This window comes from Vigna radiata, chromosome 7 (assembly GCF_000741045.1).
Source record: "Vigna radiata var. radiata cultivar VC1973A chromosome 7, Vradiata_ver6, whole genome shotgun sequence".
In the NCBI taxonomy this organism is placed as follows: Eukaryota; Viridiplantae; Streptophyta; class Magnoliopsida; order Fabales; family Fabaceae; genus Vigna; species Vigna radiata.
In genome coordinates, this window is record NC_028357.1 from 8,925,967 (window position 1) to 8,939,657 (window position 13,691).

Genomic DNA, 13,691 nt, shown 5'->3' on the forward strand with positions numbered 1-13,691 from the left:
TCAACTTCAACCCTGAAAGACTTGAACACGTCCAATGATTGAAACTTTTCATGGATGAGATATAGGTATGCATATCCAGAGTAATCGTCTATGAATTATATAAAATATTGTTGACCATTCCATGAAGGTGTAGGGAATGGACCACAAATGTCTGTATGTATCAGTTCTAAGACGTCTGTAGCTCTGTATGCACCCAATCTCGATGTCTTGGTCTGTTTTCCTTTAATGCATTCAACACAAACATCAAAATTTGTGAAGTCAATGGAATTCAAAATCCAATTTGACACAAGTCGTTCAACTCTATTTTTAGATATGTGTCCTAGACGTCTGTGCCACAATGCTCATAAATCATTATTGTCAATTTTTCGCTTAGTACCAGATGATTCTGTATTGAATGATTCACTATAGGAAGCCACTGTATCAAGCATATAGAGGTTGTCATTGTCTGAAAGTGAATTAGTCCCAACAATATTTGAATTTAAAGACAATTTGATTTCACAGTTTCCAAATGAACACAAATATCCTAATTTGTCCAAATAGGAAACTGAGACCAAATTTCATCTAAAAGACGGTACAACAAAAGTGTCTTTCAAATTCAAGTAGAAACCAGTGCATAATAACAATCTAAAATGCCCTATAGCTTCCACCTCTACCGATTTGCCATCTACCACATACATCCATCTTTCAAAATCAATTGGTTTTCGGTAGCTTATACATCCTTTCATTAAAACACTTATGTTAATAGTTGCACCAGAATCTGACCACCAAGTGTTTATTGGTACTGAAGCTAAATTAACCTCAGAACAGACCAAAGCAAGACTGCGCCTAAAGCTTATACGATCAAGGATTATCTTCATTTTCTTGTTCCATTCTTTAAAGAAATTAACAGATATTGAAGCAATCGAAGCTGTATTTAGATTAAGAGAAACAAAGGAATTAAGCTCACATCGTAAAATTAAAAATTATATAAATATAATTCAAATAATGGTCTATCCCATCTCAAGATACCCAATGCCCCATCAGTATCAAGTCTTTGGACAGTAATATTAACTGCTAGAGGTATCTTGGCATAATGATCAACATTGATAATAAGAACATGTCCAATAACAAACCTATCTTTGGATAAATTTTATTATTGACATGTAAAACCTTATAATTATCACACGATACCATCACAGGTGCGTATACAATCTGGCCAAATATTAATCTTCCTTTGGGCTGACCAATACTCGCATGACAATATATAAACACGAACATTCATAATTTCTCTATGAACTACTCCAAATAAAAAAAATACTCACTTTGGTGATTTCTTAATTATCAATAACTCACAAAAAAATTATAAATAAGACCAATATTTAAATTTTATTTATTCCTCAATAATTATTAATTTTATCCAATGACCCAAAATTAAAACTACAATTTGCATCAGATTGGGCCTGCCAAAAAATAAATAAATAAAAGTCCAAAATGGATCTCACCATTTGGACCATCCAAAATTGGGCCTGGGTCACAACCCACAACCCAGCAAACAGAGGAAACCCTCGTTGTCAACCACGCTAGGGTCGAAACTCGTTGTCTGCCGCGAATGCCGCCAACCGCGAAAGGTTTGAAACTCGTTGTCAGCCGCGAAAGGGGCGAAACTTGTCGTCTGCCGCGAACGCCGCCAACCGTGAATAGTCCTTACCGAGACCACCGATGAAGCGCCACCGTGAAGCATCTTTTGCGGATCTGAACGCAAATCAAGGACAATCGCGACTCTCCACTGTCACTGTCGACGTTGTTCTGCAAACAGGAGGTGCGCCTTCTTGCGGTGGGGTTTCACCAGTTCGTTCGCACAGAGTCGCCCAACGCCGTGCCATCGCAAGTTCGTCCGCACAGAAGAAGAACGTCGGTTCGAGACCAAATCGCAAAGGAAAGTTGCGCCACTACTGCGTCTTCACGAAGGAAGAGAAGAAGGCCTCAGAGGTGATTCCTCCATGGCGGCACAAGAAAAAAAGAGGGCAACTAGGGTTTTAATTTGGGATGTTTCCCAAAATTAGGGTTTGAGATCCATTCAAATCAGCATATTCAAAATTAAACATGGAAATTCTTAATTGGATCTTAATTTCCCTTTTCAAATGGAAGAATTAATGCATAAAATTGATTACATATTCATAATTCATAATCAATTAAAAATTCCCAAATTTGGTTTATGTCATTTAATCATAAATGAAGATGCTTTGATACCAATTTTTAGAATTTATTATTAACAGATACTAATTAATGAGCAATAAAATCAAAGCAGTTCCCAATACTCTTTTGAACAGTAAAGCGGAAGCGTACCTGAAGACATTGGGAATAATTAATGAACCTGAATTAGTCTCTGATCTTTCCTCTGTAGAGCACCCTTAGTTCCCTCTAGATTTTCTCTTCTGATGGGGATAAAGAGAAAGAAATAGGAATGAATCTTGTTCTCACAGATGGGGACCATGACTGTTAACCTCTGAAGGTTAATATTCTTTAGTTTCAATAATTATAATTTGGTCGCTTCAACAAACTATAATTATTGTTGGTCTCTACACAATATACTTTTCATGTCAAATACCCTTAGCCATATTCATCTTAATTAGATCACTTTATAGAATTGACTAATAAAATATAATGACCCTAACACATTTAATAATTGTTATATATATATATATATATATATATATATATATATATATATATATATATAAGTGACCCAAATTGCTAACACTTCTACCATACACTACTGTAATATAATCCCATAAACGAGGTAATCAATTATAACTACAAAACTTGGATACTTTTAATAATAATAATAAATATTAATAATAAATATAATAATAATAAAACTAATAATAATAATTATAATAATTACAATAATAATAATACAATTTTTTTTTCATGTTAAAAATTAATTTTTATTTTTTTCTCTCTATATAATAAGTTTTACAATTACATAATATAAACAATTATCATTTTATATTATTTTTATTATATTTCGGTAATCTTCAATTTTTATCAATTGAACCATTTTTTTTATCTCACATCAGTTAAATCTTACACTAATTTTCACACACTTTACTTTCAAATCCACTCACACTCACCTCCAAATCTTATAAAAAAAAAACAATCAATTCACTCTTAAATCTCCTCAAATTCATCTACTCCCTTTACCCCAAATTCATCCTTTATGTTGTGTTCACTTCGGGGTATTGTAGTGTTAACGTATAACAGCGAGCGATGAAAAGTGATGAAAGTCGTGTTGGGAATTGCGCGTAAGGAATGCGATTGAATTGCGGGATGTGTTGCTTTCTTGTCACCTGCTATCTTGAGGCGATTTAGAGGGATCGTAGTGTAAATGTCTCACGTGCCCCTCTACAATTTCAAATTTACACGTCTACTGTTGCATGTTTAGACCGTGTGTATCGTTTTTACGTTGCAGGCCATGAAGGTAGATGAAGAACATAAGCTGGATCGCTTGAGGAGATGAAGAAGACAGTGGTTGATGAAGAACATAAGTTGGATCGCTGAAGAAGACGAAGAACGGTGAAAGCGTATTCGGATCGAAGATGGCGTATCTGGTTACAGGCCTCTGCAGAAAATCGTGCCAAACCATATTCGCTTACCCTCTTGCGTATTCGGTTAAACAAAAGTGTATTCGGGTAGCACAGTCTGTATTCGGTTACGAGGTGCTTTGCTCGGGACATTGCAGCAAGGATCCGGTTATACAGGCTGTATTCGGTTCCCTGCAACTCCTGCGTTTTGCTTCGTCGTTTCAAGTCGTTGGTGCCGAAGGTGGTGGTTGCAGAGGCATGCGTTTGGGGAAGAACACAACTCTTCGTGGTGGTGGAGGATGCAGCGCGCATCCCATGCTGGTTGAAGCAATGGACGAAGATCCTTAAGAAGCAATGGAGGATGCAGAGCCATGTTTTCACGATTTGCAAATCTGAACATGGGTTTGAAGATTCAGAGGGCTCATCAGTTGATTGATCATGATGAATTGGCCTTGCTCGGAAAACTTCAAGCTAGCAGTACAAGTCCCCAAAAGGAGAAGTAGCATGAAGCACACCTTTAGCACCATTGGGTTCTTCTTGCTGTGAAAATGCCTCTCAAGTGGGTTATTTATATAAAAATATTTGCAGATGGAACAAGCCCTGACTGAATTATGGAGCATATTGAACAGCGACGTGTTCGTTGTTTTCTGCATTGCAATGTTAAAGGTGGCACACATGCACCATATCATCCATCAGATTGCTTACACAATTGCTAGTGTTGTCTATTTGTCTTTTATCATGGAAAATAAAAAAAAAAAAAAAAAGAGGTTCATGAAATTCTACTTCGAGTAGATAAAACACCAATTTAAAATATATAAATATATAAATAGACTTTTTTAAACATTATATAACAAAGGGAATCATGTTCTCATCAAATAAAAATCCAATCATCAGATAAAGTATTATAATTAATTAATTATGAGAGATATGAGACTCATGGCTCTTTTATACACCTCCTTAATCTTATAAGCATGGTTAAATTTAATAATTATTTTTAAAAATTAATTTTAATAATTATTTTTAATCTTTTACTTTTAATAAATATTTTTACAATTAAATATAACATTAACAAATATCATTTTATATTACTTTAATACCTAAGGGTATTTTGGTAATCTGTAATTTCTACCAATTAAACAATTTTTATAAAATTGTCGCATCAATCAAATGTTACACTAATTTTTACAAACTTTAACTTTAAATTCACTCTCAATTACCTCTATATCCACTCAAATAAACACAAAAAAAATTACCCTCAAATTTCCTAAAATCCACTCAATCACTCTCTCCCAAATCATCTCTCCCAATCACCCTCAAGTGAACACACCTTAAAGTGAACACAACCTTAAAGTGCAATATAGAAAAAGAAAAGATAAAGTATTTTCATGTACATTTGTCTTTGTTATTGAGACTATACCCCTTCTTTAACTTTAATTCTTATAATTGTTACTAATATTTTAGATATTTTAATAATCTCTCTAAAATAATGGTTAAGAAGTGAATTTTATATTTAACTTAATTTCACAACAATGATCTGTAAAAGTGACGTTATATGTCTAACTTTATTTTTAATTGATACGAGATTGTCAATATATACATCTCGTATGTGAGACTAAACACTAATGGATGGTTTGATAACAATTGGTAGCAGATGAAATAATATGTTCAATAAACATAAATTTTGTTAGGATGGACTCTAACTCAACTCTAATACTATTAATGGGCCTTTCGAGAGAAGGTCATACAAGTCTCTAAATCGAAATGAGATTAAAAAGTGAACTTTATGTCTAACTCAACTTCACCAAATCGACTTATAAAATGAAGTTTGCACCATTATATATACTTCAAATTGGCTTTATCTTTAGTTAACGTAAGACTTCCAAAAATAATAAATAATTATTTTCTTACAAACCACTTCAAATTTAGTTTACACTTTCAAGGAATTAAATTTATGCAAACCACTTAATTTCTCTTATATAATACTTTTCCTTTATTATTATTATTATTATTATTATTATTATTATTATTATTATTATTATTATTATTATTATTATTATTATTATTATTATTATTATTATTANATTATTATTATTATTATTATTATTATTATTATTATTATTATTATTATTATTATTATTATTATTATTATTATTATTATTATTATTATTATTATTTTATTGAAACTCTTTAAAAAAATGTCAAATTTTAACCCACACTAATATGCTGAAATTTTCATATTTAATTTTGGACTATAACTAAAGGAATTATTACTTGTGCAATTTTTTTCCATTTAAAAATTAAAAAATATAAAATAAAATTTTGTACATTAAATTGTTCTAACATAAAAGTGAAGAATATATTTTAATTTTAAAAATATTAAAGAAGTGTGGGCTAAGCCTAAAATAAAAATGAAAAATAATAATAAACTACCTAAAGATAAAAGATAAAAATAATATATCTAAAACTCTCCCTCAAGCTGGTGCATATAGATTGTATGTACCAAGATTGTTATTAATATAATCAGTAAAAACTTGGTAAAAATATATACTTCTCCACTCGAGTGACACCAAATTGTTAATTATTTGCGAAGACGACACCAAAGACAAAATACCAACCCAAAAGCCCCTCATGAACAATAAATATGGGAGGTTGCTCCATATAAATTTCTTCTTACAAATCATCGTTGAGGAATGCATTCTTGACATCCATTTGATAAAGAGGTAATTGGTTAAGAACCACCATGGTTATAAATAAATTAACAAAACCATCTTTGTCATGGGAGAAAAAGCATATAGAAATGGGTCAAATGCAATGGTGACAAGAAGGAGGTCCAAAGAGACAGCAGTGGAAGAAGTCATTGATAAAAACGAGAGAGAAACCTTAAAAATACAAGATTCTCCAATCAAGGCACCTGAAAAAGAAAAAAAGAGCAACCTTGATGCTCTTAATAGTTTCCTAAGAGGAGACGGGACGTGCGACCATGCACGACGAACCTAAAGGAGAAAAAAAAGTGAACTTGATGCTCTAAACCGTTGCCTAAGAGGAGACGGAATGTGCGACCACGTACAATGGACCTAAAAAGGAAAAGAGAGCGACCTCGACGCTTTGAACCGTTGCTTGAGAGAAAACGGGACACATCACCATGTACAACAAAAAATGGAGCACATACATAACTACAAAAGGCTTTAAGAGCGTGTAGGAGTTTTGATATAGGTGTCGTCGAGTGTGGACTAGACACTGATGGACAGTTCGATAGCGAGTGGAATGATATGTCCAACAAATTTCGCTAGGATAGGGTCTAACCTGACTTTGATACCATGTTAAGAAGTGAACTTTAAGTAGTGTTGTCAACACGGGTAACCCAGTCCTACCCACCACGGGTTGGTGACTTAGTGAGTCAACCCAACCCGACACATTTATTGACGAGCCGAAAAAATTTGAACCTGGCCCAACCCACAACGGGTTGGCTCATTGGCTCACTTAATTACAAGTTCTTTTTTCAAATCCAAAAAGAAAAAATACAAACTTTTTGTAATTCAAATCTAAATAAATATTTCCCTCTAAAAAAAGTACCTTATAATCCAAATGTAATCCAAAAGCAAACACAAAAGGTGAACAAATAAGTTTCTAATATTGATCATTTTTATGTCACTTATACATTTATAAGATCAGAGTCTTGAATGGATAAATCAATAATATTTGGCTCTCTTGAAACATCTTTTTCTTTATCTCATCTACAATACAATAAAAAATAGTGTTAATTAATAATATTGAAACATAAAGTAATAAATAACTAAATTAAATTAGGTGGGTAGGTGAGCCAACCTGACTTACCATGGGTTCAATCCGGGTGAGCTGAATTCTAAGTGGATTAGGTTGAAAATTGACCCGTATAAAAAAATTACATTTTTTCAAATCCAATATGGCCCGAACCTGTAGTGGGCTAGGTTGGCCCGCGGATTCTAACCCATTTTGATAACACTAACTTTAAGCATAACTTAACCTTTGTGAGAGTGATTACGTTCATGACATTGAGATGCGAACGTAGATGAAACAAGTGTATCATTGATGGTTTTACTAAGTATACACAAAAATAGTGGAACAAGTAAAAGTCAAAGTAAGAACAACAAGTGAACCCAAAATTTGATCACAGATATGAAAATATTCATCAGCAAGGTCGTGCAATGCCAATAACATGAAGAACTTTAACCATTGCTCTATTCATTGGACAAGAGTAGAGGCAAAAAAAATAATTCAATAAATTCATGATAAAAAAGCATGAATTTTACCCATATAATCAGCCATAGAGTCCTGATACCAAGGAACAACAACATTGAAAAGACCACGACAAACACGATATAGACGTTGAGTTATGATAATTTGGCGTGTTCTCGGATTTTAAAACATGTTTCATAGAAACGAAAAATGTTTTAAAGATTAGTGAAGGGTACCCTTGAGAACAATACATAATTGAGCATCAATTTTTAACCATCGGGTAATCGTAGCGAAATCAATAGTCGTCACGTTTTGAGTAATATGATCAACATAACCCTGACTCTTAAGCCAAAATTTAACCTTTGATGCCCAAGTCGCATAAATAATGTATATCTAAAGTGTAAGCTTTACATAGATGAATCTTGTAATCCTAATTCTTGATACTTTAGTGAAATTATAGTTAAAGTTATAGTTAAAGTCAAATAATCAAACAAGTATATTTTGTGTTTCTTACTTTTACTTTCGACATCTTTTATTATCTTGATAATTGTAAAAGTTTTAAATCTAGAAGTTTTGAAACTTGCTTTAAATATTAAAGAGATTGAAATTATTGAAAAACTAATTTACTTCTTTTTTATTAAAAAGTATTAGTTGCAACTATTTTAAGTGATTAAATAAATTTGATAATATATTAAGAAGTAAAATTAACATGTTTTATCTTTATTTGACTAATAAATTAAAAATATTTAACTTTATGATAAATTTAAAATCAATTAAGCTTTAAAATATTAAAGAAATGTATGGTAAGGTATGGACCGAAGGGCTGGGCCACGGGTGAGAAGAAGATGGGGAAACGGGGTATGTGTCATTGTAACCTGCTGCTGCATAACCCACCTGCTTTTGTCGTTGGGTTTAAAACTGAGAAACATCAAAACGACGATGCAAGCCTCGTCCTTCCGTGTACGCGCACAAATCCCAACCGTTAATAAGGATTCCATGGCCGAGTCTACCGTCCCTAAGTGGGCCCAGAAAACCGTTAGCTTGCCCCCGCTTAGGCGCGGCTGCCATCTAGTTACTTCCAAGGTCCCTTTTCCTATTCCTTTTCTCCCTTCCTTTTTCCCTTTTTCAAAACCCTAACCCTTCATTTTCTTTTCGCTCCAATTCAGATAGTCAAAGAAATCGAACCAGACCTCTCCGGATTCAAGTGCGGCCTCGCTCATCTCTTCTGTGAGTATCCTCATACACACACACACACCTAGCTATTGCATGATTTGTTTTCTCTTCACTGAACTTGGAATTTGTGATGGCAAACCAAACCACAGTGCAGCACACCAGTGCTTCTCTCACCATCAACGAGAACTACGACTCTGATGTTCGCCATGATACCGAAACCTTCCTCAATCGGATAGTTCCTGAGGTTTCTTTCTCCTCCGTTAATTTTTTCTAGTCACTTAATTTCTTTATATCAAATTTTAAGGCCTTAGTTAATGTCTGCTGCAGGGATCATCTGCTCCATGGAAGCATACTCTTGAGGGTTGGTATTATTTTCTCGTTTTCTTTAAATAACTACGACTCTGATGTCCATGGATACTGCTTCAGTATTTTAACTCCTTGTTCTACTTTATATATCCTCCATAAAGCTTCTCTGATTGGATACAATTATTATCCTTGCTTTTCGTATAAGATGTGGAAATTCTGATTGAAGATTGTGTGCTAAGATTTTTACCTGCTGGTATTTGTCATAACTTCATAGCATGAGTCGATTATTACTTATCGTTGGACAAGTTTCACTCCATAAGCACTTTTAGAAGAGAAAGATAAGAAAAAAATGAATGAGCATTTCCGTAGCTTAAAATTAGCTCATGCATAGGCTAATTCAAAGAAAGTTTATCATATAATTTCTTTTAATTTGTGTATAAATTAATTTTAATTTTAATTTGGGGAGAAACTTATATATATATATATATATATATATATATATATTTTTTTTTTTTTTTCTTATGAAGTTTATTCAAATAAGGTCATTTGGAGCTGTTGCTTTTATTTTTATAATATGGGTATATTTTCTGTAGTGATGTATTATATTTTGCGTATGTGACAACGGGGAATCTTATTTAGATTGAATCATTGCAGGGCCAGATGACATGCCGGCTCATATTAAATCGTCGATGTTTGGTTGTGCACTGACGTGAGAAATACTACCGTGTTTCAGTTTGATTCATTATACTGAAATGACTGTGCTAACATCATCTACTGATTTCTTTTATTTTTAGGATACCAATTACAAATGGGAAGCTTAACATGGGGACGTGGCAGGTAATAAAATTCATTTGTACAATGATCTTTCCAAAATCATTCAAACTTATGTTGGTTCTATATATAGTGTGTGAGGGAGAGAGGGAGGGAGTACAACTTTAAAGTGCAGAGTGAAAGTACACTTGGATAACCAAGCTTTTTTTCATCACTTTTGGAATATTTTGGAACTCGTTCATGAACAATTCAATTGTTGTCTGTATAATATGATATTTAAGCCAAACGGTTAAGAACGTTGGCCGATTGGTTAATTGGATATGATATTTAAGCTGAACGGTTAAGAACGTTAGCCGACCGGTTAATTGGATTGGGTCAACGATTGCGTGACTTGTATTAAGATCTCGTAATAAAATTAATGTATTGATGGGCCAATAAAGTAAACTGGGCTTGTAGTCCAAACAAATAAATAGCAGAATAATCAAAGATATCGGATCAAAGATATTGATGAGCTGTTTATGAGCAACCGAGCAAAATCAAAGATATATGATCAAAGATATTGATGAGCTGTTTATGAGCAACCGACTGGATTTTAAGATAAATTTGTTTAAGGTAAGTATTGGGCTTGTGAAAACTTATAAATAGAGAGTCAAGGCCAAAAGTCAGGTATGTTCCACTCACTCGAAAATACTCCATAGTGATAACAAATCACTAAATATTCTCTTGAGAGCAAAAGCTCCTTAACCTGCGCCTAACTTTGAGCGTCGGAGTACCTTTTATAGGTATCTCCTCCCGTTTTATCTCTCAAGAGGGAGAGTGAGCGACCTAGATTGAAGGAGAGACGATCCATGCGTTCGGAGGCAAGAAAGACACGTCAACAAGGTTAGTCTCCTGGTCCTACAAATCCATACTAAAACATTTTGGCGTCCACTGTGGGGCTTGAGACTTGAAGACACCCGATGGTGACCATAAGAAACATGGAAGAGCAGAACACCAGAGATTTAATCAAAGTTACAAGTCTAGATCGAATCACATGCACAAACCATACAGGAACAATAGGAGTTACAGTGGAAACAAGCGAAAGAAATTGCGATGTTAAGGGCACAATGACCCCACCCGAACTATCCGCCTCAAACAGACATGAGGATAATGAGGGTAGCCGTAACGGGGAACGATCTACCCATATCGAGCCTGACGGTCGGGGAAGAAGGGAACTCACACCAACACCCCTTAAACCATTCGGCCTATTTGTCTACTTCCGTTTACAGCGACCATCATGCAAACTCCTATGTCGGAGAAACCTCCTCCGACATTAGAGAGATACGATGGCTCGACGGACTCTGATAACCACCTCAGGATCTTCACTAATGCGATGACATTCTACACAGATAGTGATCCAGTCATATGCAGGGCTTTCTCCTTGTCGTTAAGGGATGGAGCGTTGGAATGGTACCATACCCTCCCTCCAAACACGGTAGACTGATTTGCCACGGTAGAAACTCTTTTTTGAAAACCGTATGCATCCAATCGAAAGCAAGAGATGACGCCAGTAGAATTGGTCAACACCAAGCAAGGAAAAGAGGAAACCTTAAAGGCACCACGAGACCGCGCAACGAGCGAAAGACACAAATCACACTTTCGTCATCAATAACTTAACGACATGGAGAAATCCTTGCATATGACTAGATCACTATCTGTGTAGAATGCCATCGCATTGGTGAAGATCCTGAGGTGGTTATCAGAGTCGTCGAGCCATCGTATCTCTTTAATGTTTGAAGAGGTTTCTTCGTCATAGGAGTTTGTACGATGGTTGATGTAAATGGAAGTAGACTGATAGGCTAAATGGTTTGAAGGGGTGTGGGTTCCCTTCTTCCCCGATCATTAGGCTTAGTATGAGCATATCGTTCCCTGTTATGACTACCCTCATTATCCCTTGTCTGTTTGAGGCGGATAGTTCGGGTGGGGGTCGTTGTGCCCTTAACGTCGCAATTTCTTCCGCTTGTTTCCGTTGTAACTCCTGTTGTTCCTGTATGGTCCGTGCCTGTGATTCGATCTGGGCTTGTAACTCTAGTTAAATCTCTGGTGTTCTGCTCTTCCATGTTTCTTGTGGTGACCATTGGGTGTCTTCAAGTCTTAGGCCTCACTGTGGGCATCAAAATGTTTTAGTATGGATTTGTAGGACCGAGAGACTAACCTTGGTGACATGTCTTTCTTGCCTCCGAATGCTTGGATCGTCTGAACTGCTCGGTCTCCTTCAGTCTAGACCGCTTGGTCTCCTTTAGTTTGGGCCGCTTGCTTTCCCTCTTGACAGATAAAAAGCGGGGAGGTACCTGTAAAAGGTACTCCGATGCTCAAGTTAGGTGCAGGTTAAGAAGCTTTTGCTCTCAAGAGAATATTTAGTGATTTGTTGTCACTATGGAGTATTTTCGAGTGTGAGTGGAACGTACCTGGCTTTTAGCCTTGGCTCTGTATTTATAAGTTTTTACAAGCCCAATAAAATACAAACAAACTTATCTTAAACAGGTTTACCTTAAAATTTGGTCAGTTGCTCATAAACAGCTCATCAATATCTTTGATTATTGTGCTCGGTTGCTCATAAACAACTCATTAATATCTTTGATTATTGTGCTCGGTTGCTCATAAACTACTCATCAATATCTTTGATCCGATATCTTTGATTATTTCGCTACTTATTTGTTTGGACTACAGGCCGAGTTTACTTTATGGGCCCATCAACGCATTAATCTTATTACGAGATCTTAATATAAGTCACGTAATCGCTGGGCCAACTATGGCCTAATCCAATTAGCCGATCGACTAATGTTCTTAACTGCTCGGCTTAGATATCATATCGAATTAACCGATTGGCCAACATTCTTAAGTTTAGATATAATACTATACAAGGGTTTTCTTAAAGAAGTCAATCTTTATAATTTGAGAAACGCCATTGAAATACTATACAAACACTCTTTAGAAGTTCTTGAGATTGCATGTGACTTCCCTTGCTTCTTATACATTTACAACAACAACGATTACAGGGGTGCAAAATGTGATTTGCTTTTTGGGTCATACAGAGTGTCAATGTAATGTATATAGTTTGTTTTAGGTTAAAGTTTGTAAAGTAAGAAGGATATTACAGAGGTAAAAAAGGGAGGGACATCCCAGAAATTGACTAGATCTCAGCATATAGGTAAATTCAATTTAATATGGAAGTGTTTAATATCTATAGTTTTCTATAGATGATGATGGTTAGAATATTTTATGGTAGGATCTGTGCTAGTGGAGTTGGTTTGGTTGACACGAATAACTAGTTAATATTTGCAGATGTTATTGCTTCAAATATTGAAAACAAACACTCACACACCTTGATTTGGTTAATGTAATATCCAAATTAATAACGTATTTCTTCTTTTATGTTTAAGGGTATATGGTTATGCGAGCATCGAGATCATCCTACCTCACGAAGAGTCGTTGTCACTCTTAATGGAATATGAGGTTTTAAGATCTGTGCTCTTTACCTCTTTGTCGTAAACTCTTTGTAATTTACAGCAGGATGTCTGCTCCACATCTACCTTTTTTAGCTAATGTAATTTGAATATGTTCTCAACTTGGAACAGCATTATGATATGATCTTTTAATGCCAAGACGTATTCTAAATAATTA

General features: G+C 34.8%; 1 protein-coding gene and 1 pseudogene across 1 annotated transcript; one reads left to right on the plus strand and one right to left on the minus strand.

The window, feature by feature from the left end:
• Positions 1 to 3,064: 3,064 nt before the first annotated feature.
• LOC111242116 lies at positions 3,065 to 4,090 on the minus strand (annotated as a pseudogene).
• Positions 4,091 to 8,610: 4,520 nt separating this feature from the next.
• LOC106769499 (UPF0047 protein YjbQ) lies at positions 8,611 to 13,691 on the plus strand. Its single transcript, XM_014655140.2, has 7 exons — positions 8,611 to 8,861; positions 8,945 to 9,005; positions 9,101 to 9,195; positions 9,279 to 9,312; positions 9,912 to 9,966; positions 10,052 to 10,094; positions 13,451 to 13,691. The coding sequence occupies exons 1-7, from the start codon at positions 8,718 to 8,720 to the stop codon at positions 13,520 to 13,522; spliced, it is 504 nt and encodes a 167-aa protein (XP_014510626.1). The 5' UTR covers positions 8,611 to 8,717; the 3' UTR covers positions 13,523 to 13,691.